General features: G+C 34.2%; 1 protein-coding gene across 1 annotated transcript; it reads right to left on the bottom strand.

The window, feature by feature from the left end:
- Positions 1–9,358: 9,358 nt before the first annotated feature.
- Positions 9,359–10,431, bottom strand: LOC145093090 (Cytochrome c oxidase biogenesis protein Cmc1-like protein). The gene is made up of 3 exons (XM_079031131.1): positions 10,236–10,431; positions 9,657–9,804; positions 9,359–9,577 (listed from the first exon to the last, which is right to left on the bottom strand). Exons 1-3 carry the CDS (start codon positions 10,288–10,290, stop codon positions 9,499–9,501), a joined length of 282 nt encoding a protein of 93 aa, XP_078887257.1. The 5' UTR covers positions 10,291–10,431; the 3' UTR covers positions 9,359–9,498.
- Between the last annotated feature and the right edge of the window lie 15,970 nt (positions 10,432–26,401).

Here is a 26,401-nt window from a genome sequence, read left to right as displayed (position 1 = left end):
GGTAGAGAAGACGAAAATGGGGGTTTAAGAGCATCCATTATGATTATCAAGATTGAGATCCAACAATTAATGGAATCTTCAAAGATTTTTAATATTTATTCATTGCTTTTATTTTCTACAAATTAAGAAATGGTGTGGAAGGGAACAAGATGGTGGGTGTTTAAAGGAATCTAATATGATTACCAAGATTGATGTACAATGGTTTATGGAGTGATCCAAGATTTTTAAGCTTTGATTTAGCAAAATTGAAGTATACACATGGAAAGAAAGACGATAATGGGGATCTAAAAGCCTCCACTATGATAATCAAGATTAAGGTCCAAGATTTTTAAGCTTCAATTTTGCAAAAATAAAAAACCAATTATAGAAAGGAATATGATCTTAGGAGATTAATAGCATCCATTATGATTATCCAAAATTGAAGTTTAAGAATTTATGGAATGTTAGACTTTTAAGCTTCGATGGTTGCTTAGATTTTGCAAAAAATAAAGAATGAGTGTGAAAGGGAATACGATATCCAGTTAAGAGCATCAACTATAATTATTATTATCAACTAGGCGAATGTTCGCGCGTTGCGCAGAAACACCTATGTAGTTGAAGTCTTTACAAATATATGATTTTTTTGAATATAACGATAACGTTGTTGTTAAATTTGATATAATAATTTGTATATACTAAATTGATATAATATATTGATTATTTTGAACTATATGATAATATATACATTTATTATAACTTCATAATCTCAATCGTTTGAATGACTTCTACCCGCGAGTTACACATGAATAAAATTAAATATAATATATGATTTGATGATATTTATAGTTGTTTTTATTGTTAATTAATTTTTAAAAATTTATTTGCTTAATATTTTAATTTCTATCATTATAACTATTTAAAACATCAAATATTGTTTTTTTTATTTTAAAGCTAACAATATAATCATTTATATAAAGTTGTTTTTAACTATTGTTATTGTAAATTATTTTAAACTACTTATTTCGAAACTTTTAACGATTATAAAAATATATTTAGGAAATATTTTAGTTAAATTGAAATTACAATTTAGTTTTTACTTTTATCACTACAATTTATCACTTTTAACTATTTATAAAATATTCTTTAGTTTTTTTAAATGGAACTGAAATTTATATTTGAGTTGACATTGTAATGCGCAAAAACACCTATATAGTTGAAGTCTTTACAAATATATATTTTTTTAAAATATAACACTAACGTTGTTGTTAAATTTGATATAATAATTCGTATATTAATTTGATATAACATATTGACTATTTTGAATTATATGATAATATATAAATCTATTATAGTGTCATAATCTCATTCGTTTGAATGACTTCTACTCGCGAGTTACATATCAATAAAATTAAATATTATATATGGTTTAATATTATTTATAGTTATTTTTAACTAATTTTTTAAAATATATTTGCTTAATGTTTTAATTTCTATCATTATAATTATTTAAAACATCAAACATTATTTTTTGAATTTAAAGGTAACAATACAATCATTTATATAGAGTTATTTTTAACTATTGTTATTATAAGTTATTTTAAGCTGCTTATTTGAAATTTTTTAACGATTATATAAATATATTTAGGAAATATTTTAGTTAAACTGATATTACAATTTAGTTTTTTGCGTTAATCACTATAATTTATCACTTTTAACTATTTACAAAATATTATTTGGTTTTTTTAGTGGAACTGAAATTTATATTTAAGTTGACACTGTAATGTTATATTTAAATTAACAATTTAAGTATTTTGTCCAAACTGTTCAAAAATTGTAGCTTTAAACTGATAATGGTTTACATGCAACAACATTTTAAATCTAATAAATTAAGTATAATATGTTAAAATTTAAAGACATAACTTTATAAGTAGAAGTAAAGATATTATTTTAAAATTGAAATTTAGTCTATTTATGATTACACTTTAGGTTTGATATTTATTTAACCTTATTAACCAACTTAGAATCATTATTAGAAAGACACTACAATTTATCACTTTTAACTATTTATAAAATAATCTTTGGTTGTTTAAGTTAAATAAAATTTATATTTTAGTTGAGCCTATAATGTTATATTTTAATTAATAATTTAAGTATTTTATACAAATTGTTCAAAATTATACCTTTAAAATGATAATGGTTTACATCCAACAATATATTAAAACTAATAAATTAAGTATAATATGTTAAAAGTTAAAAAAACATAATTTTATAAGTAGGATTAATGATATTATTTTAATATTGAAATTTAGTTTATATATGAATACATTTTAGATTTGATATTTATTTAACCTAACTACCAAATTATAATTATTATTATAAAGAAATTGAAAAGTCATGGGAGTTTCAAATGAATGTGGTGAAGGAAAAAAGAATGGGGGTTTCAAATGCATGAGATTCAAGAAAAAATGCTAGCTTTATAAGTATGTATGATATGAGGTCCAAGAATACCTAAAGGGGTTTTAAGGTTTTTAAAGTGGTGTTTTGTTAAGCTTATTAATGGTTTATTTTTCGAGTTTATTTTTTATAAGCTCATTTTTTCTAGTTTATTTTTCATGAGCTTGGTTTATTTTGTTAATGTTAGTCATAATAAGCTCTTAAGTTCGAAAATAAGTTAGAAAAAATAGGTTTATAAAAAATAAGTCCTTAATAAGCTTAGCCAAACATCCCTAAGATTTGATGGTTGCTTTGATTTTGTAGAAACGAATAACGTACATGGAAAAGAAGATGACAGTGAGGGTTTAACACTATATGAGTTTCAAAATTGAGGCCCAAGAGTAGATGGATTTAATTAATTTATGCTTCAATTTTGACAAAATAAATAAAGAACATGTGTGGAAAGGAAGACAACAAAGGGTGTTATTTTAAAAGGATCATTATAATTATTATAATTTATGTAGTAGTACCAGATTTTAAGCTTCATTGGTTGCTTCGATTTTGCATATAGGAAAAATGGGCATGGAATGAAGATGAACATAGGATTTCAAAGCTCTCATTATGATTATCAAGAGTGATATACAAGAAATTATGGAGTTAGCCAAGATTTAACCCCCATAGTGAAATTTGATTTCATTATTAGAATTTACATTACATGATGTTGTCTAGTAGTTATCATAGAGTTCTTCAAATTTGTGAAATAACCAAAAAAGGGAGGGTGTTTGAAGAAAATGTCCAAGAAAATGGAACTTTCATAAAATAACCATGATTTCCGTAGAGAGTCTCTGCAGAAGTTGCTAAGCTCTGAGCAATTGGACACGTAGGGAAAAAGACAAAAAATGACGGCTGAGAAATGGTTCCGTAGAGAAGGTTTTTACGGAAATGTTGAATGCTCCGTGGAACCGGTAGCTAAAAGCACTAAATTATGTCTAACATTTCCACCGAGGGATAAGAGGATCCGCAAAACAGTCCTCTTCAAATCTGTTATTCAAACACATGCCTTTGAGGAATTGTTATTCGCTTAACCATGGCCTAAAACGATTATCATAACTATTTTCTTCTTAATTTAACGAGGTATAACCATTCCACACATATCATTTAGTCAATATACCAATTTAAACTATAAAACTATGCTTCTAAGACAATTTATAAGCCCTCCCTCTTCGAATCTGCATACACTATCGGTTTGCTTATTTTATTTTATTTTTGTGTTTTTACAAATTTATCTCTGCCACGTCATTGCTTCGGAGATTTTCATCTTCCTCAGAGGCTAATGAGTTCCGCAGAGATTCTCTTTACAAAAATCATGGTCATTTTCTGAAAGTTCCATTTTCTTGGTCATTTTATACACACATCCCCCTTTTTTCATTTCACAAATTCTCTTTTTTAGCTCCAATGGATGCTTACATTTTCCAAAATTGAAGAACATGCGTTAAAAAAAAGACAAGGAGGTGTTAGTTCAAAAGCACCATTATAATTATTATGATTGTGGTCCAAGAATTTATGGATTGATACTAGATTTTTAACCTTCATTAGTTGCTTCGATTTTGTAGATATGAAAAACGGGCATGAATGAAGACGATAATGGTGTTTAGAAGATCCAATATGATTATCAAGATTGAGTACAAACACTTATGGAGTTTACAAAGATTTTTAAGCAACATAATGAAGCTTGAGTTCATAATTAGAATTTACATGACTTGACGATGTCCGAGAGTTATCATGGAGTGGTCCAAGATTTTTAAGCTCCAATAGAATCTTCAATTTTACGAAAATGAAGAACATACGTGGAAAGGAAGATAACAAGAAGTGTTAGTTTAAAAACACCATTATAATCATCATGATTGAGGTCCAAAAATTTATGCAATTGTACTAGATTTTTAAGAATCGTTGGTTGTTTCGTTCTTACATACATGAAAAACATGCATGCAATGGAGATGACGATAGGGTTTAAAAGCATCCATTATGATTATCAAGATGAGCTCCAAAAATTTATGGAGTTTGATTAAGACTTTTAGCCCCATAGTGAAGTTTGAATTCATGATTAAACTTATGGATGTCATATCATACTTACCATACAATATCATACTTACAATACTATGACAGTATCACGTCATCATTATGTGATTTTTCCCTCACTCCACAAAAATGGTGGGTGTCATACCACACCTTTACTTCACTTATAGTTTTTTTTTCTTTTTAATCGGTCAAAAATGGTCAACAACCACAAAATGGAGAAAAAGGTGTGTTAAGCTAGCTTCTTGCGGTGGCCATACCGCAGTGAAAATTGAGGGGTGGATGCAGTGTTTGCCGCACATTGCGGTGCCAGCTCAACAACCTTAGTGTGGAGTTAGGGTGTCTCAATTAGCCTTAAAGTTTATACATGAAGATGTCTAAAGACCCTTCAAAATCTACAATCCCCTTTTCCTTTTCCTTTTTCTTTTTCCTTTTTTTTTCTTTTCCTTTTTTATATTTTTTAATATCATTATGCAACTCTCTTTTCAAAGTTTCATTTTTCCCGAATAATTTCAATAACATAAACAAATTACACTACTAAATTATTCCATCTGTATGTTTAAAACAAGACCAACATTTAATATAAAACAACTTAATTTATATTTTACTAGTAAAAAATCATTATATTTACAGCAAAAGTGGTAACATTTCTGTAGGCATTGTATTTTATTTAAGAAGAGTTAGTGTATCGAATCAAAGAAAATTTGGCAATTATCACTATCAATAAAGTTCAGCTCAAACAAGTCTCCCAATTCAATTCAAAAAGCATCAACAACCCTGATTTTGGGTTTTGAACTTCAATTTCATAATCTATGTAGCAGAACGATAACAAGTAACATACAAATCCACGGCTTTGGAACTTCAAATTTAGAATTTTTGTGAAATTAGAAACCAATTTCATATCGACTTTCATTTCAGAGCCCTAATTCGTAGTCAATTAGGGAAAATAGTATTAGACAGAAATTGAAGAGAAGAACTGAAACCTCAGATTCCTGTTGGGTTTCTGTTGTAATTGCTTCAGCTGCCGGAGCTGGGTTCCGAGATCTTGTGGAGTCGTGGATGAGTTTAGTGTGGGCGGAGAGCTTTGGTAGGGTGAAATGGAGTGATTCGCCATGAAATGTTGGAGACGAAGAGATTGAGCTCCTCACATCTAATTGTCTTGTATTATTAGTTATTTTTTGAAATTAATTATTGTATTAAAAAAAATTAAAAATCCTTATTCTAATAAAAGAATAGTTTTATTCTCCTTTTGACATGTGTCATCCTATTAATCATCCTAATTAATGCATATTTTATTTTCCTTTTGCCACGTGTCACCTTATTATGTCTCCTAATTAATGTATGTCACTTGTCAACTCCATTTCAAATTTCAAATTTTAAAATTTCTACTTTAATTACATTAAATTAATAACATTAGAATAAAAATTAAAATAAAAATAATACAAATTATATAATTTCACATATTGATTTAAATCAATGATTAAAATTTATATAACTAAAAAAACTTTTAATTAATAATTTATTTAAAATAATTAATTAATAATTTTGAGGTTTTATTATAAAAATTTAATTAATTTTGTAACCGTGGTTCCCACGGGTTATAAACTAATAATATTATTATTTATATGACTAAAGTAATTTATGGTTATTAATCCAAGAAAAAAAATCACATAAGATTAGATGCTCGTTTTTTCTTCTTCATTCCATCATAATTTCGTTTAATTTTTTTTCGACCTTCGAATAACAAATACTATCTTATTTTGTCTACACTCTATTATTCTCCAAACTTAGAGTTTATGATCGCTTTAGAATTAACAATGATTTCTTCATGAAAGTTGTATTGTTTTTGAGAGAATTAGCGTAAAGTTTTATTGGTGTTAAGAGAATTTGCGTAATGAAAGTCATATATTATTATGTAATATCAAAGGACGTGTGACGCAACGTATGAGTTGCATTAAAAGGGAGTCCATCAACCAATATGTTGAATATTCAAATCATGTAAGAGACATATGTGTATATTTAGGAATAGAATTGATAGGTGTTTGTTTGTTTGTTCAAATCATAAATGTGTATATTTAGGAATAGAATTAATATGTGTTTGTTTGTTTGTTTTTGTAGAACAACTTATATATGTATCACTATTTTACTCCTACATCCACATTTTTCATTCCAAACAGGACTTGAACTCTAAACAAAAAATATATATCTATCAACTCTTGATACCACTAACCCAAAAATCCTTTGGTAGGTATTTGTTTGTTAATTTGTTGTATAATAACAATGTATACATCTAAAGTTGTTACTAAATGTAAAAACAACATCACCAACATCTACTCAATAGTCTAGATAAAGCAACTTACCGTCCGTTGTTTGGGTTGGTCGGTATTTTTTGTATGTATTATAGTAAACATGTCATAAGTTGTTTGAAATATATTTTTATAAAATGAAAACATCTTAAAATCATTTTCTACAGAATTTTATACTATTAATTTAAAATATCTATTCTATGTATGCTAATAAAAAAAATAGTTGTTTATTTCACGTGCCGTTTTTCTAAAGCTTATGTCATGTATCATTTTTTTTTCTGCTCCTCTCATTGGTTCCCGCTCAATCTTTTTCAATCGATTTCTTAAATCCAATAAAATCTACTAAATTTTTAATTGGATTTCAAAATTCCAACCTAATCTCGACACTAATTCTCGATTTTCTCTATATCTAGGGTTTTAATTTTCATGGTGGAGTCCAAGGGCGGAGCCACCTTAGGACCAGGGTAGGCACGTCCACCCTCAACTTTTCATTTTTATTTTGTATTTAGAAATATGAAATTATTTGGGTGTAAGTTACTTAAAAAACACATGTAGTTCACTAGGCAAGGTGTTGTATCTCTTAGAGTTCGATCCCATTGTCTTACATTTGCAATGTATTTTTTTTAAGTAATTCATTTTTAAAGTTACATTTTAGCCCCTTATATTTGAATTTTTTTTTTTGTAAGTTTTCAGAATTTACATATTTCAAACCTCCAATATTATAAATTTGTATGATTCCATTTTTCTCTAATTTAATTTAGTTTTTAGTTTTTCTTTTATATATATATATATATATATATATATATATATATATATATATATATATATATATATATATATATATATATATATATATATATGTAGGTTCAGGTTCATTTGAGACCATTCTAATTTTGTGAGACCATGATACCAAATCTAAAAATAATTTTAAAATGCAAAATAAATGGAAAATTCCAAAAATTATTTTTTTAAATATTATTTTCGGAACTTGAATTAACTAAAAAAAAATAAAAAAAATAAAAAAAATAATAAAAAAATCTCATTTTTTTTTTGAAAAATACGTGAAATATTCTAATAGAATATTACATTGTACATATTCTAAAAATAATTTGAAAATGCAAAATAAATGGAAAAATCTAAAAAAAAAATTAAATATTATTTTCGGAACTTGAATTAATTAAAAACAAATAAAAAAATCCCATTTTTTTAAAAAAAAATACGTGAAATATTCTAATAGAATATTACACTGTACATATTCTAAAAAATAATTTTAAAATGCAAAATAAATGGAAAAATCCAAAAAAAAAATTTAAATATTATTTTCGGAACTTGAATTAACTAAAAAAAATTAAAAAGTATATATAAAAAGTAAAAAACTATGTCTCACGGTCTCACAAAATTAGGCCGTCTGACATAAACCTAACCATATATATATATATATATATATATATATATATATATATATATATATATATATATATATATATATATATATATAAGGTTCTAAATGGCGTGAGGCATGACGTGGCGGCAAGGTCAATCCTCAAGCTTAACGAGCCATGACGTTTTTCAAAGCGTGATGTATGACGGCGATTTTGTATTAATTTAAAATTATATTACCACATAAATATAAATTTATATTAAATGTAACTATTTTTTATAAGTGTTAGATCAATAACTAGTAACAAAATTTTAACGAAAACCACAATACCTGTATCTTCGATTAGAAAAGACATAATAAAGAGAAAAAACGTGCCTCAAACGAAAAAACATGCGCCATAACACGCCATAACGCGCCATATCACGTCTTGCCGTGCGCCACGCCTAACAGCAACGTTATGAGGCTTTTCGTAACGACCGAGCCACGCCTCACGCTATGGAGCGCCTTTTAGAACACTGTATATATATATATATATATATATATATATATATATATATATATATATATATATATATATATATATATATATATAGAGAGAGAGAGAGAGAGAGAGAGAGAGAGAGAGATTTTCTTTTTACAACATTACACGTTCATATAATTTTTACTAGGCATTGTACGTTGAAAACATATGCCCAATTAATGGGTAGCCTGCTAAACTTTAAACCCTTGACAACACTTGATGAATAATTTCAATGAATAATTAAAATTGTATAAATTCAAAGTTCAAGGACCAATTTTCACAAAGGAAACTTTAATACCAAAACCAAACTTGTTAGACTTTAATGAATAATTAAAATTGCATAAATTCAAAGTTGAAGGACCAATTATTACATTAAAAACTTTAATACCATAACCAAACTTGTTAAATTTCAATGTATAATTAAATTTGTATAAATTCAAAGTTGAAGTACCAATTATTACCAAGGAAACTTTAATACCAAAACCAAACTAGTTAAATTTTAACACTCATCTCATGTTTTACTATTTACCAATAATATTTTTAGTGTAACAAATGGTGGTAGGTTGAAGCAACTTCACACCAAACTTGATGCAAAAAATAGGATTTAGTGTTAGATTGTAAATGCCCTAATTTGCTTTTTTCTAGAATCCAAACAAGAAAAAGTTATCAAATCCATAGATTAACTTGGTTTATAATAAAACTAGTACATAAACTTTATGTCTACATAAGTTTTGTTGAAATAAAACTAAAAATCTAGACATTTTAGCAAATTCCATAGCATATGTCTAGAAAAACAAACATATTTAGACTCCAATGGGTCTCTTCGCGTCTTCTTGAAGTGAGTATTCTTTCTTCATTTTCTCCAAAACATTGTCATTCGTGCTGCAACCAAATCAACCATAATTAAGACCTAATTGCAGAAAAAGTAAACAACTTTAAAGGGTTTGAAGAATGAACTTACAATTCATGAAGACAGTTATTCAGTTCTTTAGCTTGTTTACGACATGCCCATACAACAGAAAATGTTCTTCCTGAAGCACACTCAGCATATTTCGCAGTGTAATAATCACATTCCTTTAGTGCTTTTGCCTTCATTTTGCTTCGTAAAGCTGCAGATAATGAACAAGAAAGCATAGCTTAAAGAGAAATAAAGAATATCAGATCGATTTATTGAATTGTGGAGATGATTTTGTAATGTTTGATGTTTCTTCTTAATTTGACAGAGATTCATATTAATTTGGAAAATGTTCGGATTTTTGGTGGAATAGAGGGAGTTGATTGAAGATTATACACGATGAAGCGAAAGAACCCTAATTATGTTTCCTAAATAGCCGCTTGATGTGTGAATTTGACTTATTTAGTTGAAAATGTCATTGCAGGGTTAAGAAATCATGATACTCAAATTCGTAAAAACGCTTAGGATTCTTACATAAACCGGATAACATTCAACATATAAATTGGGAACAATTTAGAGAGAATCATTAGTAATAGCAACAATCGTGATTAGAATTGGAAAGTGATGGTGGTTTAGGGTTTATACCTTCTTCGACTTTCTTCTTCACGTGATTCTCTCTTGCTTCTTGGACAAAACCCATTTGTGTTAACGAAGATCTGAAGAGAGGCTTCTAAAATCCCCAAATTGAATTGCTTCGTTCTTGATCAAGAAACGCTTCTCCAATTGGGGTTTTAGGGTGTGTTTTGCACGTGATATCGTTGTCCGATTTCAAGTTCTAAAATTATCAGATTTGCATTTTGGTATATAAAAGAACTTTTATTGTAAATTTATCATTTTTTTTTATTTCGTTGTAGAGTGGTCTCTTATCCATTTATAATTTATAATGATTAGAGGTGTACACCGAAACCGGATATCCGGTAATTTAGGATGATAATCGTTTTGTATTCGGGTGATATGTAGTAAACCTTTTTTGTGTTCGGGTTGAGTTTTCTTAAATTCGGAGAAAATTTAATTATATGGGTTCGTGGGTTAATGACAAGAAGTCTAAATATTATATATTTACTTATTAGTCTTTACTTTTTCTCCTTTACTTAATAATTATATTTTTTTCATTTTTTTAATTTAATAAAATAATCGGGTTTGTGGGTAAGAAAACTCAACCCGAACACGATTCATTTAAATCTTTGTGTCGCTTTGGTAAACCTAATTGGGAAAGACGAAACTCGGACTCAACCCTTATAACTCATTTAATTATTTGGGTTCGTAGGTCACAAGTAAGAAGTCTAAATAACATATATTTACTTATTACTTATTAGTCTTTACTCTTTCTCCTTTATTTAATAATTCTATTTTTTTTGCATTTTTTTAATCTAATAAAATAATCGGATTTATAGGTCAACTTGCAAAATTATATACTAACCCGAACATGACATATATACTAAATAAGTTGTTGGGTTAGAAAAATTTAACTCAAACTCGTTTATCTTTGGAGTGATAAAAAACCAAACTACAAATTGAAAAACCGAAAAATATACACCCATAAAAGGAAACCAAAAATATAACTTATTGTAACACCAAGAATTTAAAAATAATTTTTCGCATTTTATAAAGGCAAAATTCATTTAATATTCATAAAAACATCATTGTTTGTAATTCATTTCATAGCATACAAAAACCCCAAGATCACATAATATAAAATCCCGCGTGTGTGCACTGATCAGGCCGGCGCCTTCCCGCGATCCTCACTAGTACCTGAAACAAATAACACCAACACTGTAAGCATAAAGCTTAGTGAGTTCCCCAAAATACCACATAACACATATTAGCCACTCGAGGCTATAACTCTGTGGGTCCGTGCACCCATACTCTGCGAACCCTCAGGTTCTAACTCTGTAAACAAGCATAGCATAAATCATATAGAAGAATGTAGTGCAACACATAACATACATAGCATACAAATACTCTATCATATAACTCTGGTTACCTACTCAAGGTAAAGTATAGTGAGAAGACTCACCTCGCGTGTCTAGATATCTCACAACCCTGGGAATCCCTCGTGCCCGATCCTCCGAGCTCTAATCCTCCTATAACATCATATGTCCCTAGTTAACACTTTATATCTCTAATGTTGACTATCCCTAAGAAGTCAACACAGGTCCACTCTGGTCAACGGTCAACAGTCAACTTTGACCGGACTCGGCGAGCGCTAGGGCGACTCGGCGAGTCTAGACGTTCTCACCAATCCTCTGAGATTCCCTTTCTACACGTCGAGTATCCCCCCTGACTCGACGAGTTCCTCCTGGAAGAATCACGGGGCCACCCCGACTCAACTCGCCGAGTCTGAAGAACAACTCGGCGAGTCCCAGTTCGACTCAGACCACCTGTTAACCCTCTCTAACTCGCCCTGACTCACCGATCCAACCCATAACCCGGACATGACCATTCTAAGGCAATCTTCAAGCTACTCGCCGAGTCTGTTCATCGGACTCGGCGAGTCCATGCCATGCAACCGCTCAAACTGCTTTCTAAGGTCAGATCTGCTCCGGCAGTTCATAGGTCTGGCCTTCCTAGACCGGTTCATCACGTAAAGTCCTTATTTCGGTGCTTATAATACACCCCATGACTCATAATTGACGTTTTGACCTAAGGCATAAGGATTCCAATCCAAAACCTCCCTTGATTCCCGAAAAGCTCAGGCATGGGACACTCTGGACTTCCAAGGGTCCTAATATAGGGTTCCAATCGCTTGGGGGACTAAGGAAACACTCAATCTAGCCACAAAAGGGTTCAATAAACCCTAAATCCATATACACATCAACATAGAAGGAAACAACTCGAAAATATTACCTGGATAACGTTGCTCCGTGTCCCCAACTCTCAGAATATAGCTTCTCCTGTTGTTCCCTTAACCAAGCCTCCTCTTCCTTGCAAAATAACACTTCCAAGATCAATAATGGTCTTCTACCTTGCTCCAGATGCTCACAATCGAATTAGGGTTTCACTCAAAGGGCTGGGGTGAACAATGACGACCATAAGGCCCCTTATATATGTCCCAAACCTAGAAAGTTAGGGTTTCGCTAAACAGCGCGGACTCGCCGAGTCCATATCCGGACTCGCCGAGTCCAGTCGCGAACCCGCGACCAGATCCGCGATCCTACTCGGCGAGTCTGAGCTCCAACTCGCCGAGTCCCCTCTTAAAACACCCAAAATCATAAATATAACAATACCTGGAATTCCGGGCTGTTACAACTCTCCCCCACTAGGACTAGACTTCGCCCTCGAAGTCTCACTCTGAAAATAGCTCCGGATGCTGCTCCCGCATCTCACACTCCGGCTCCCAGGTCATTTCCGATCCCTTCCGGTGCTGCCACTGAACTAACACCAGAGGTATCTCCTTATTCCTCAGGACCTTGATCTTCCGATCTCTGATGGCCACTGGTCTCTCGGCATAATTCAGGCTCGCATCCACCTGAATGTCCTCTAATGGAACCACTGCCGACTCATCGGCTATACACTTTCTCAATTGCGACACATGAAAAGTGTCGTGGATCTGTCTCAATTTCGTTGGTAACTCCAAACGGTAGGCCACCCGGCCTACCCTCGCAATCACACGAAAAGGCCCGATATACCGGGGCCCCAACTTGCCCCTCTTCCTGAATCGAATCACTCCTTTCCAAGGAGAGACCTTCAGGAGTACGAAGTCGCCGACCTGAAACTCAAGCTCGGACCGACGTCTGTCTGCATAACTTTTCTGTCGGCTCTGGGCGGTCAATAACCTCTGTCTAACCTGTTGAATCTACTCTGTCGTCTGAAGCACGATCTCTGTACTGCCCATCACTCTCTGTCCCACCTCTCCCCAATAAATGGGGGTCCGACACCTCCTACCATACAACAGCTCAAAGGGCGGCATACCGATGCTCGAATGATGGCTGTTGTTGTAGGAAAACTCCGCCAAGGGCAAATACGCATCCCAGCTACCCCCAAAATCCAGCACACACGCCCGAAGCATGTCCTCGAGCGTCTGAATCGTCCGCTCACTCTGACCGTCTGTCTGGGGATGATATGCGGTATTAAAATGCAATCTAGTACCCAACTCCTCATGAAATTTCTTCCAGAACCTGGAAGTGAAACGCACATCACGATCTGAAACAATCGAGATCGGCACCCCATGCCGAGATACTACTTCTCTCACATACACCTCCGCCAATTTCTCTGCTGAAGAACTCTCACTAATGGCAAGGAAGTGAGCGCTCTTCGTCAATCTGTCTACAATCACCCAAATTGCATTAACTCCTCTGGCAGTCCTCGGCAATTTGGTGATGAAATCCATAGTGATCTGTTCCCACTTCCACTCGGGAACCTCCAATGGCTGCAACTTGCCATGCGGTCTCTGGTGCTCGGCCTTAACCCTACGGCAGGTCAAGCACCTCTCGACAAACCACGCGACGTCCCTCTTCATGCAGGGCCACCAATATTCTCTCCTCAAATCCAAATACATCTTTGTAGCCCCGGGATGGATCGAGAATTTCGATCGATGTGCCTCCTCCATCAAAGTAGTACGTGTACCGCCCACAAACGGTACCCAAATCCGACCCTGAAAGGTCATCAACCCTCGAACATCCGTAACGAACTCTGAAACCAAACCAACGACCCGTTCCCTCTTCTGCATTTCCGGTTGCTTAGCCTCAGACTGTGCCCCACGAATGGCATCCAGTACTGGAGCTATCACGGTCAATCTCAAACATACATTTCGTAGTGGAGTGCTCTCCCCCTTACGGCTCAACGCATCTGCTACCACATTAGCCTTGCCCGGGTGGTACAGGATCTCGCAATCATAATCCTTGACCACATCCAACCACCTCCTCTGATGCATGTTTAGGTTGGGCTGGTCCATCAAGTACTTCAAACTCTTATGGTCCGTGTATATCGTGCAACGAACCCCATACAAGTAATGACGCCAAATCTTGAGGGCGAACACTACCGCCCCCAGTTCTAGATCATGCGTGGGATATCTCGCCTCGTGAGGCTTCAGCTGCCTCGATGCATATGCTATTACATGCCCTCTTTGCATTAGAACTGCACCCAACCCCGAAATAGATGCATCACAATAAACTACAAAATCCTCCATCCCTTCCGGGAGAGCTAACACCGGGGCTTCGCACAATCTCTGGCGAAGTGTCTCAAAAGAGGTCTGCTGCTCGGGTCCCCATGAGAATGCAACCCCCTTTCGGGTCAACCTAGTGAGTGGCATTGCAATTCTGGAGAAGTCCTTAATAAATCTCCGATAATACCCTGCCAACCCAAGGAAACTCCTGATCTCAGAGGGTGACTTCGGCACCTCCCAACTCATCACCGCCTCAACCTTGGCCGGATCGACCAATATCCCTTCCTGATTAACAAGATGTCCTAGGAATTGAACCTCCCGCAACCAGAAGTCACACTTGGAGAACTTTGCATAAAGCTTCTCCGATCTCAAAACCCCAAGGACCTCCCTCAAATGCTCCTCATGCTGCTCTCTAGATCTCAAATACACCAAAATATGATCGATAAATACAATCACTGACCGATCCAACATCGGCCTACATACCCTGTTCATGAGATCCATGAAAACAGCCGGGGCATTGGTGAGCCCAAAAGGCATCACCACAAACTCATAATGTCCGTATCGCGTCCTGAACGCTGTCTTCTGGACGTCCTCATCCCGCACTCTCACCTGATGATATCCCGACCTCAAATCGATCTTGGAGAACCAAGATGCTCCCTGCAACTGATCGAATAAATCGTCGATCCTCGGTAATGGGTAACGGTTCTTGACCGTCAACTTGTTCAACTCCCGGTAATCAATGCACATCCGGTGTGAACCATCTTTCTTCTTGACGAACAGAATAGGTGCTCCCCACGGCGAGCTGCTCGGCCAAATGAATCCCTTCCCCAGCAACTCCTGAAGCTGCGAGGATAACTCTTGCATCTCTGGAGGTGCAAGACGATAAGGCACCTTAGCGATAGGCACGGCCCCCGGAATCAAATCAATACCAAACTCCACTTGCCTCACAGGAGGTACTCCCGGCAGCTCCTCGGGAAAGACATCTGGAAACTCATGCACCACCGGTACCTCCTCAACTGAACTCGGTCTCTCGGAAGTCGCTCGCGTATCCATCACATACGCCACAAAACCCTTACAGTCCTGCTGTAGACACTGCCTCGCTCTAGCGGCCGAACAAAAGGCTGATCCCGAACGTGTACCCTCGCCGTACACCGAAAGAACTCCCCCACTAGGGTCTCGTATAGTCACCAGCTGTCGCTCGCAGTCGATGACTGCGCCTAATCGGCTCAACCAGTCCATGCCCACAATGACACAGACATCACCCATCGCCATAGGAATCAGGTCAATCGGAAACTTAACCCCGAAAATCTCTAACACACATCCCCGGAAAACCCCCGTGGCACAAATCACTCTATCATCAACTATGGAAACTCTCAGAGGCCGACTCAACGCCTCACGACTAACACTGATATGCTGACTAAAGGCCAAAGATACAAAAGACCGACTCGCACCCGAGTCAAATAACACTAAAGCAGGCACAAAATTCACAAGGAAGGTACCTACACATAACCTAATATAAGCATAATATTTCAACATCAATACAAATGCATGAAAGGAAACGTACCAGCCACCACATCGGGCGCAGCGCGGACTTCCTCCGCAGTCAGCTGGAAGGCTCTCCCTCGAGCTCTCGGTGCCTCGGTCTTCATAGGCCGACTCTCTGTAGCTCTGATGGCGGCAGGAGCAGATCCCTGAGGTGCTCCGCGCAGCTGCGGACACTCAGCCTTCCGGTGTCCAGTCTGGTTGCAGTGAAAGCACACTACGAACCCCTTGGGGCAGTCCTTGGCCATGTGCCCCTCCTTGCCACATTTGTAGCAAGACCCCGCTCGGCAAAATCCGTCATGCTCCTTGCCGCACTTTCCGCAAGTGCGGCCCTTCTGGCTCCCTGGTCTGGGATCAGCAGGCTTGGCCCGCTTGGCGGCCGGCTGCGACTGTGCCGGTCGCCGATCCCTCCCCTGAGACTCCGCCTCCTCCCTGGCCTGAGTCTCAAGCTCGATCTCCCTCTTCCGGGCATTTGCCTGAAGCTCGGCAAATGTACGGTACGAGGAGTTCGCAGCGAACTCCCGAATATCCCGCCTCAAGATGCTCAAGTAGCGGCTCATACGTGCCTGCTCAGTGGGCACGTGATCAGGGAAGAACATCGCCCTCTCGTGGAACATCCTCGTGATTGCTGTAACAGACTCAGTACCCTGCTTGAGGGTCAGAAACTCCTGTGCTAAACGCTCCCTCTCCACCTGGGGAACGTACTCATCTCGAAACATGGTGGTGAACCTCTCCCAGGTCACCGCAGAAAGCTCAGCAGGCGTATAATGCGCCGTTGCAAACTTCCACCAGTCCTTCGCTCCCAAGCGAAGCTGGTTCAGCACGAATCGGACCTTCAAATGCTCAGGAGACGAGCAAGTGAAGAAGCACCCCTCAATATCAGATATCCACCTCATCGCTGCCACCGGATCCTGGGTCCCATCGAACTCTAGTGGTTTTGTGTTGCTGAATTCCCGGAATAGTAACGCATCCCCACCCTGCGGCCTTGCAGCAGTCACCGCTGCGGTAGCCGCTGCAGCAGCAGCCTCAGTAAGAGCGGCATAACGCTCGTCGAACGTCTCAATCAGCGTGGTCTTTATGGACCCAAACATCTCCGGAATCCCTGCCCTGATGGCTGCAGCTACCTCCTCCTGGATGATCCGGCGGATATCGTCCTCACTGGTACCACTGCTCTCGGGCGTCAAACGTGTCCTCACCATGATCTACCGCTGAAATACGACATACAATAAATTTAGAATCCACACGAGCACACTCACACTCGTCAACTCTTTCCTCCTTGATTCTTGGCATTCCAAAGATTCTTACTTGGGCTGCACCCCGCTCCGGTGCTTCCAGTAGTACGGGCCCAATACTACTGTCCGCATCGCACCAGAATACACTCCAAGTCCTCCTCTTCAGATTCCAGGTCTCAAGTACTCTATCATGCGTAGACCACTCTCTAATAGATCTCTCATAAGTCCCTCGCTGCCACCTACTCACTCTCAAGCATCTCATAGCAGCTCACCTCTCCCTAGGCTAAGGCATCACAAATCAGGCCAATCTAGTTCTAATAGCAATGCCTAACCTACTCTAGCATGCAGTTACATCATATCAATATTAACATCACATAATGTAAGGGTATTTTGGGAAATCACCGTTCGGGCGCGGGCTGATCGTACACACATCTCTTGCTCTGCGTCTTTTCAAAAATCTTTTAATCTTTTGAAAATTACATCTCAAATCCTCAGTTTGAGTTCAAATACGCCTGAAGGTGTACTCGAATCCCTCAAACCTAGGCTTTGATACCAAATTGTAACACCAAGAATTTAAAAATAATTTTTCACATTTTATAAAGGCAAAATTCATTTAATATTCATAAAAACATCATTGTTTGTAATTCATTTCATAGCATACAAAAACCCCAAGATCACATAATATAAAATCCCGCGTGTGTGCACTGATCAGGCCGGCGCCTTCCCGCGATCCTCACTAGTACCTGAAACAAATAACACCAACACTGTAAGCATAAAGCTTAGTGAGTTCCCCAAAATACCACATAACACATATTAGCCACTCGAGGCTATAACTCTGTGGGTCCGTGCACCCATACTCTGCGAACCCTCAGGTTCTAACTCTGTAAACAAGCATAGCATAAATCACATAGAAGAATGCAGTGCAACACATAACATACATAGCATACAAATACTCTATCATATAACTCTGGTTACCTACTCAAGGTAAAGTATAGTGAGAAGACTCACCTCGCGTGTCTCGATATCTCACAACCCTGGGAATCCCTCGTGCCCGATCCTCCGAGCTCTAATCCTCCTATAACATCATATGTCCCTAGTTAACACTTTATATCTCTAATGTTGACTATCCCTAAGAAGTCAACACAGGTCCACTCTGGTCAACGGTCAACGGTCAACTTTGACCGGACTCGGCGAGCGCTAGGGCGACTCGGCGAGTCTAGACGTTCTCACCAATCCTCTGAGATTCCCTTTCTACACGTCGAGTATCCCCCCTGACTCGACGAGTTCCTCCTGGAAGAATCGCGGGGCCACCCCGACTCAACTCGCCGAGTCTGAAGAACAACTCGGCGAGTCCCAATTCGACTCAGACCACCTGTTAACCCTCTCTAACTCGCCCCGACTCACCGATCCAACCCATAACCCGGACAGGACCATTCTAAGGCAATCTTCAAGCTACTCGCCGAGTCTGTTCATCGGACTCGGCGAGTCCATGCCATGCAACCGCTCAAACTGCTTTCTAAGGTCAGATCTGCTCCGGCAGTTCATAGGTCTGGCCTTCCTAGACCGGTTCATCACGTAAAGTCCTTATTTCGGTGCTCATAATACACCCCATGACTCATAATTGACGTTTTGACCTAAGGCATAAGGATTCCAATCCAAAACCTCCCTTGATTCCCGAAAAGCTCAGGCATGGTACACTCTGGACTTCCAAGGGTCCCAATATAGGGTTCCAATCGCTTGGGGGACTAAGGAAACACTCAATCTAGCCACAAAAGGGTTCAATAAACCCTAAATCCATATACACATCAACATAGAAGGAAACAACTCGAAAATATTACCTGAATAACGTTGCTCTGTGTCCCCAACTCTCAGAATATAGCTTCTCCTGTTGTTCCCTTAACCAAGCCTCCTCTTCCTTGCAAAATAACACTTCCAAGATCAATAATGGTCTTCTACCTTGCTCCAGATGCTCACAATCGAATTAGGGTTTCACTCAAAGGGCTGAGGTGAACAATGACGGCCATAAGGCCCCTTATATATGTCCCAAACCTGGAAAGTTAGGGTTTCGCTAAACAGCGCGGATTCGCCGAGTCCATATCCGGACTCGCCGAGTCCAGTCGCGAACCCGCGACTAGATCCGCGATCCTACTCGGCGAGTCTGAGCTCCAACTCGCCGAGTCCCCTCTTAAAACACCCAAAATCATAAATATAACAATACCTGGAATTCCGGGCTGTTACACTTATGATGTGGTTTTTTATTTTGTAAAAACAAAACTGTACCAATGGTCCCTTTAGTTTGCTGAAAATTGACATTTTAGTCCAAAAACGTTTGGACTAGCACCACAGGTCTAAAGGTTTTATTTTGTTGCGAATTTGACCCAATTTACTTTAAACTTTTTTGTAACGACGATTTTACCCTTGTTTTTTTTTTTGCTTTTTTTTTATTTATTTAAATATTTTTATGATTAAAAGAAAAATATAAGAAAAATACCTCTCTCTCTCTCTCTCATCAATGAACACAAAATCAAAAACCTTTGTTCTTGCTTGACTGCCTTACCACTACCGAAGAAGTCTCTGGTGAAGATCTACAAACACCCCTGCAGCAAAACCTCCGCCAACCACCACCTGTAACCTCCGACAACACCATATGTAACCTCCACCTTTATTCTTATAACATTACCTTCATCTCCTTATTACCCCACCGGGAACGCACATAAGTTTTCGAACACGTCTTACCGTCGAGCCTTCAACCATCATTTGTAGATCTGGAAACCCTAACCCCATCTTCCATAGCCTCCGTCCTTGTTCGCAGATCTGGAAAGTCACTATTGTCGGTGAGATCTCTAGCAACGACGATAACGACGATGCTAGACGAAGTCGAAAAAGTGGCGATCGTTTGGGAAGGAAGTTTCATATATGAACAACCACCAGAGTTGTCCTTCTCCGACTCGATCTGTTGAAGTTTGGTCATAAGAAGACGAAGGGTGACATCATATTTCTATAGGTTGTTTTTGGCAGCGTCCGTCACATGTGACCTCCTATAGGCAAGTTGGCGGATCTACGACACATCTAAAAGGTAGGTTTATAGGGTTTGCGATTATGAGAGAGACATAGAGAAAGGTTAGCAGATCTTAAAGAAAGGGATAGAAGGGCGACAATCTGAGAACACCATCCTATTTCACCGGAGCTAGGGTTTTTAGCGGTGGCTTCCTACGTTGGGAAGAAGATGAAGATTCATTTTTCAGATTGCAATTTGACTTTTTAGATCCAATCTTAGAAAACGATGAAAAGAAAAGTGTTAGGGAAGGTTGCAGAAAGAGGGAAAAAGAGACGTAATTGTATTTATTTTTTAATTAAAAAGTAATGGAGGAAATAAAAAGAAAATAAAAAAACAAATAACAAGGGAAAAAAGTCATTTTAACCCCTTTCAATTTTAAAACAGATCAAACTCGTTACAAAATAAAAATTTTGGACCTCTGATGCTAGTCCAAACTTTTTTGGACCAAAATGACAATTTTGAGCAAACCACCGGAACCATTTGTGCAGTTTTGTCTTTTGTAAAAACTGAATATTTATGTTGTGGTACAGTTTTGCATTAAATATTGCACCCAAAAAATGTATTTCACGCACTTTATAACCTTTTAAATATTTGAATATACATTACCTATTTTTAAATTTTAGTTTCTAAACATACAAATATATATATATATATATATATATATATATATATATATATATATATATATATATATACTAGGTGTAAGACGCATGTATTACATGAGTTCATTAAAAAGAAAAAATAAATATGACATTCATTTGAGAAGTTTGAATTTATGTGAAAAATTAAAAAAAATATTGAGTTAATAAAATAAAGTGTTTTTTTCTCTTTTATATTTAAACAAATAGTTTAGATAATAGTCATTTATTTAGATAAATAAACAAAGAAAACTAATAAGGCTTTAATTTAGAAATTTAAAAATTAGAAGGAAAGTCAATTAATGAAATTGATATATATTTTTTATTACATTTATTGTAATTATTATATTTAAATATTATATGTAATTTTAAAAAAATAGAAAAAACCACAAAATGCCATGTGGAAAAAATTTAATTTAAAATAACCACAAAATGACATGTGGCCAAATCATTGAAAATGTGACATGTCGCAAAAAGATTTTCATTTATTAGCGTATATATATATATATATATATATATATATATATATATATATATATATATAAATATTACATGTGTTCATTTAAAAAAAAATTAAATATGAAAATTTTTAACATTTGAAAAAATTTGATTTTATAAGAAAAATTAAAAAAATATTGAATTATTAAACTTAAAGTGCTTTTTTGTTTCTATTTTAAACTTAAACAAATAATTTAGATAAATATATGCAAAGAAAACTAATGAAGTTTTAATTTAGAAATTTTAAAAATAGAAGGAAAGTCAATTATTGAAATTGATATGTATTTATTATTAAGTTTATTGCAATTATTATATTTAAATATTATATAGAATTTAATAAAATGAAAAAAAAACATAAAATGACATGTGGTCAAATCAATGATAGTGTGACATGTGGCAAACATATTTTTATTTATTATAGTAGATTAGAAAAATATTGAATTATTAAAATTAAGGTGTTTTTTTTTCTCTTTTAAATTTAAACAAATAATTTAGATAAATATATATAAAGAAAACTAATGAAGTTTTTATTTAGAAATGTTAAAAATAGAAGGAAAGTCAATTATTGAAATTGATATGTATTTATTATTAAATCTATTGCAATTATTATATTTGAATATTATATAAAATTTAATAAAATGGAAAAAAACCATAAAATGACATTTGGCCAAATCAATGATAGTGTGACATGTGGCAAAAAGATTTTCATTTATTAGAGTAGATGATATATATACACACACTAGCCGAATTCCCGCGCGTTGCATAACGTAGGTTAAAAATGTTAGAATATAGTTTTCAGACACCTTTTAGTTAATTCGATTCATCAATTTAGGTTCTTTTATTATTATTATATTTAATGTTTTATTTTTAACTATGTTAAAAAATATATATTGATTTTTTTTAAACATTATTTGATATTTTACTTTAGGTTTTAAATTTTACACTAAATTTTTAAGCTTATTTGATATATTAATGTAGGTTATTTATTTAACTATATATTGAAGTTAACAAAGTAACTATATCATATTGATAAGTCACAAATTCTTCCATTTATGATAATGTTTACAACTAAAAATATATTTAAGTTAATAAATTAAGTATATTGTATGGAAATATGAAAAGTTAGGAGTTTCAAATGAATGTGGTGAAAGAAAATATGTTTCCTTTATAATATAGTATGATATGATGATTATAGTTTTAATTGTTAAGTCATTGTGATATATACAATTATTTGATAATTTTATAAACCGTTTAAAATTGTGTAAATTATATATCAAACATATGATAATCTATATATAACGGGTAACAAAATGTATGAATAAAAATATGAACTACAACTTTTGGTGGCATAAAAATACAAAAACATCTATTATAACATTTGTATTAAAAAAGATATATATATATATATATATATATATATATATATATATATATATATACAACGAATAATAAAAAATATAAAAAATAAACACTACAACTTTTAATAACATAAAAACACTAAAATATTTATTATAACATTTATATTAACTTTTCATATTTAAATCACAAATCTCTTCAAATACATTAATGTTCTTAATGAGCAAAACTTTACAACCTTATAAAAGAAAGGAAAATAAAAAGTTATTAGTGATTACTAACTAATAATAATAAGTTAAAAACTCTTGAGTAGTAACATTCATAAATATACATAAATTAGAAAACTCTTGAGTTGTAGTGTGAGTTTCAAATGAATAATAAAAAAATATAAACTACAACTTTTAGTAACATAAAAATACAAAAACATCTATTATAACATTTGTATTAAAAAAGATATATATATACAACGAATAATAAAAAATATTAAAAATAAACATTACAACTTTTAATAATATAAAAACACTAAAACATTTATTATGACATTTATATTAACTTTTCATATTTAAATCACAAATATCTTCAAATACATTAATGTTTTTTAATGAGCAAAACTTTACAACCTTATAAAAGAAATGAAAATAGAAAGTTATTAGTGATTACTAATTAATAATCATAAGTTAAAAACTCTTGAGTTGTAACTAATAAATATACATAAATTAGAAAACTCTTGAGTTGTAGTGTGAGTTTCAAATTAATACAGTACTTGGAAATGTGTATTTATTATTATTATTATTATAATATTTGTCTAAATAATTGGTTTTGATGCATCATTTTAATCCCTTCAATTATTAAACATAAAGATATTTAATTATAAATTTATAACATACATAGGTGCATATATATGTTACACAAATCACATATAATATATATTTTTGTAAATGTCATATGTAATTCTTGTAGTAATATGGATAAATTAATTTCATATGAAGAACATATCATGATAAGTCATCCTAATTACATATCAAATGTTAAAAATTATGTTATATTTTAAATATTGTCTTGTAAATATGTTGTGTAAGATAACCCAACAAAAAAAATAATAGAAAATAAACATAATCAAAATAGAAAAACTACAATCAAATAAATAAGAACATTGGATGGTTGAATATGTAAATAAAAATGTTACATAAATATACATTTAAATCAAAAGAAAAAACTAATATTCGTCTACTTTGCTCAAACAAAAAAAACATATATCCGTTTTTGAATCTTCTTTCTTTATTGAACGCCATTCAACCATAGAAACTTGATGACAATTCTTCACTAACCTGCAATCAAAATGTTTTTTCTTGAAAAAGAAGAATAAGAAAGATATTCCAAACAAAACATTGATGTTTGGAGAGTCACATTCAAGATTGAATCATACATACAAATCATATATAAATGTCAAATGAAAAATTGAATATAAAAAAAGAATAGAAAATATTCATTTGTTTTGGTTGAAAGAAAAAATCATATTACAATTACCGTCGATGCGACATAACCCATTTCTTCAAATCATCATATTTGGATCGTGAATGCTTCAACTATATGAAAACTTTTGAATCATAACATCTTCAACCAAATGACGATTTTTTGTAAGAAAAATATACTAATATAACTACATATATAATGAAGGTGAAAGGGTGTGGGGGTTTGAAATGCATGAGGTATTGAACTTATAGAGTGTGTGATTTTCTTGGAATGAGATTATGTGTGATTAATTACTTTGAAGGTGAAAGGGTGTGGGGGTTTCAAATGCATGAGGTATTGGCAAATTGTTATGGGGGTTTCAAATGCATGAGATTCAAGAAAATATGCTAGCTTTATAAGTATGTATGATATATATATATATATATATATATATATATATATATATATATATATATATATATATATATATATGGCCACAAAAATATTGTTTTATGTAACGAACCAAAATTTTCAAATAAAATTTTCATTTTTAATTAGCCAAACATTCCCATAAAATGTGAAGTAACATTAACTACTGTTTTCAAAATTCAAAATATTAAAATTTTAATCAAAACAGAGTGTCTCATCAAAACAAATACCGGAGAGTGCATGCCGCATCATCAAACCTTGCCATTGCCCTTAGGCTCCGAAGTACCTGAAACAAATCAACAAATTGTAAGTTAATGCTTAGTGAGTTCCCCATAGCATACGCCACATACAATCCACATAAACACATATCATATTAGCTATATAAGTTACATATACACATAAGCCATATATACAACATATATATGGATGTCGTGGGCTCGTCCCCAAGGTCTTACTCCAGGATGCCATGGGCTCCCCACATGGTCTTACACCTAAGTGCCATGGGCTCTCCCATGGTCTTTTGTATGGAAGACCATGGGCTGGTATCAGAGCCTTGGTTTGAGGGAGCACACTCTCAGGTGTGTCGGGATTCAAACTAAGGAAATGGTAAAATTGTTTAAAAAAAAGTTAAAAACTTCTTAAACTGGAAAAGAGGAGAATGCAATGCGCGTGATCGGCCGAGCCAAGTAAGTAGTTCCCTAATGTGTTAGCCATGTTATACTGATATGTGAGTAATGATAATCGTATGAATCTTGCTACGTGCATGCTTTCAAAGTTGTATACGGTTAGGGTCTTATAGACTCAGAATGATTGATTTGGCCTTATTTCCTGTTCCTTGTCTAGTGCGGTCTTAGGGTAGAGTCTATTATTCGAAAGTCTATTTGATCCTGTTCTGTGTATAATTTGCATGCATAAGGCAACCTGTTATGATTGAGTACTGGCTTGATATGGATGGAGGAAATCTTAGGTTAGCCTAGGATTTGGGCTATGCAATAATTCATGAGATATGATTTGTTTTGGGATGAATTAGAGTTATCAGGTATATGGGTCAGAATTATTTAGTCCGAAACCGAAAAGCTTGAAATCCAAATCGAACCGAAATCTATTTCAAACCGAACCATGGTTAAATTCGGTTTTTGATTTGGTTTGAGACCAAACAGAATTGTAAATTTGGTTTTTGGTTTGAGTTTCAGTCTCATGAAGTTTAAACCAAACCAAACTGAAAAACCGAATTTCATAAATCAATTAATTAAAAATATATATTTTACACTTTATATTAAATAAAAATAATAATTATAAAGTAAAAATTATTTTAACTCATTTACTCTTTGGATCATTTTGTATGAAACTTTAGATCTTTTTGTTTGTAAATTTAGGTTTCTATGTTAAAATCATTTTAATTTATGTTTGAAAATATTTTAAGTTAATATTTGGTTTCCTTG

Source organism: Lactuca serriola, chromosome 3 (genome assembly GCF_051521515.1).
Source record: "Lactuca serriola cultivar US96UC23 chromosome 3, Lser_US96UC23_V15, whole genome shotgun sequence".
Lineage (NCBI taxonomy): Eukaryota > Viridiplantae > Streptophyta > Magnoliopsida > Asterales > Asteraceae > Lactuca > Lactuca serriola.
The sequence above is the reverse complement of the archived record's forward strand: the minus strand, read 5'-3'. Positions and strand labels throughout refer to the sequence as shown.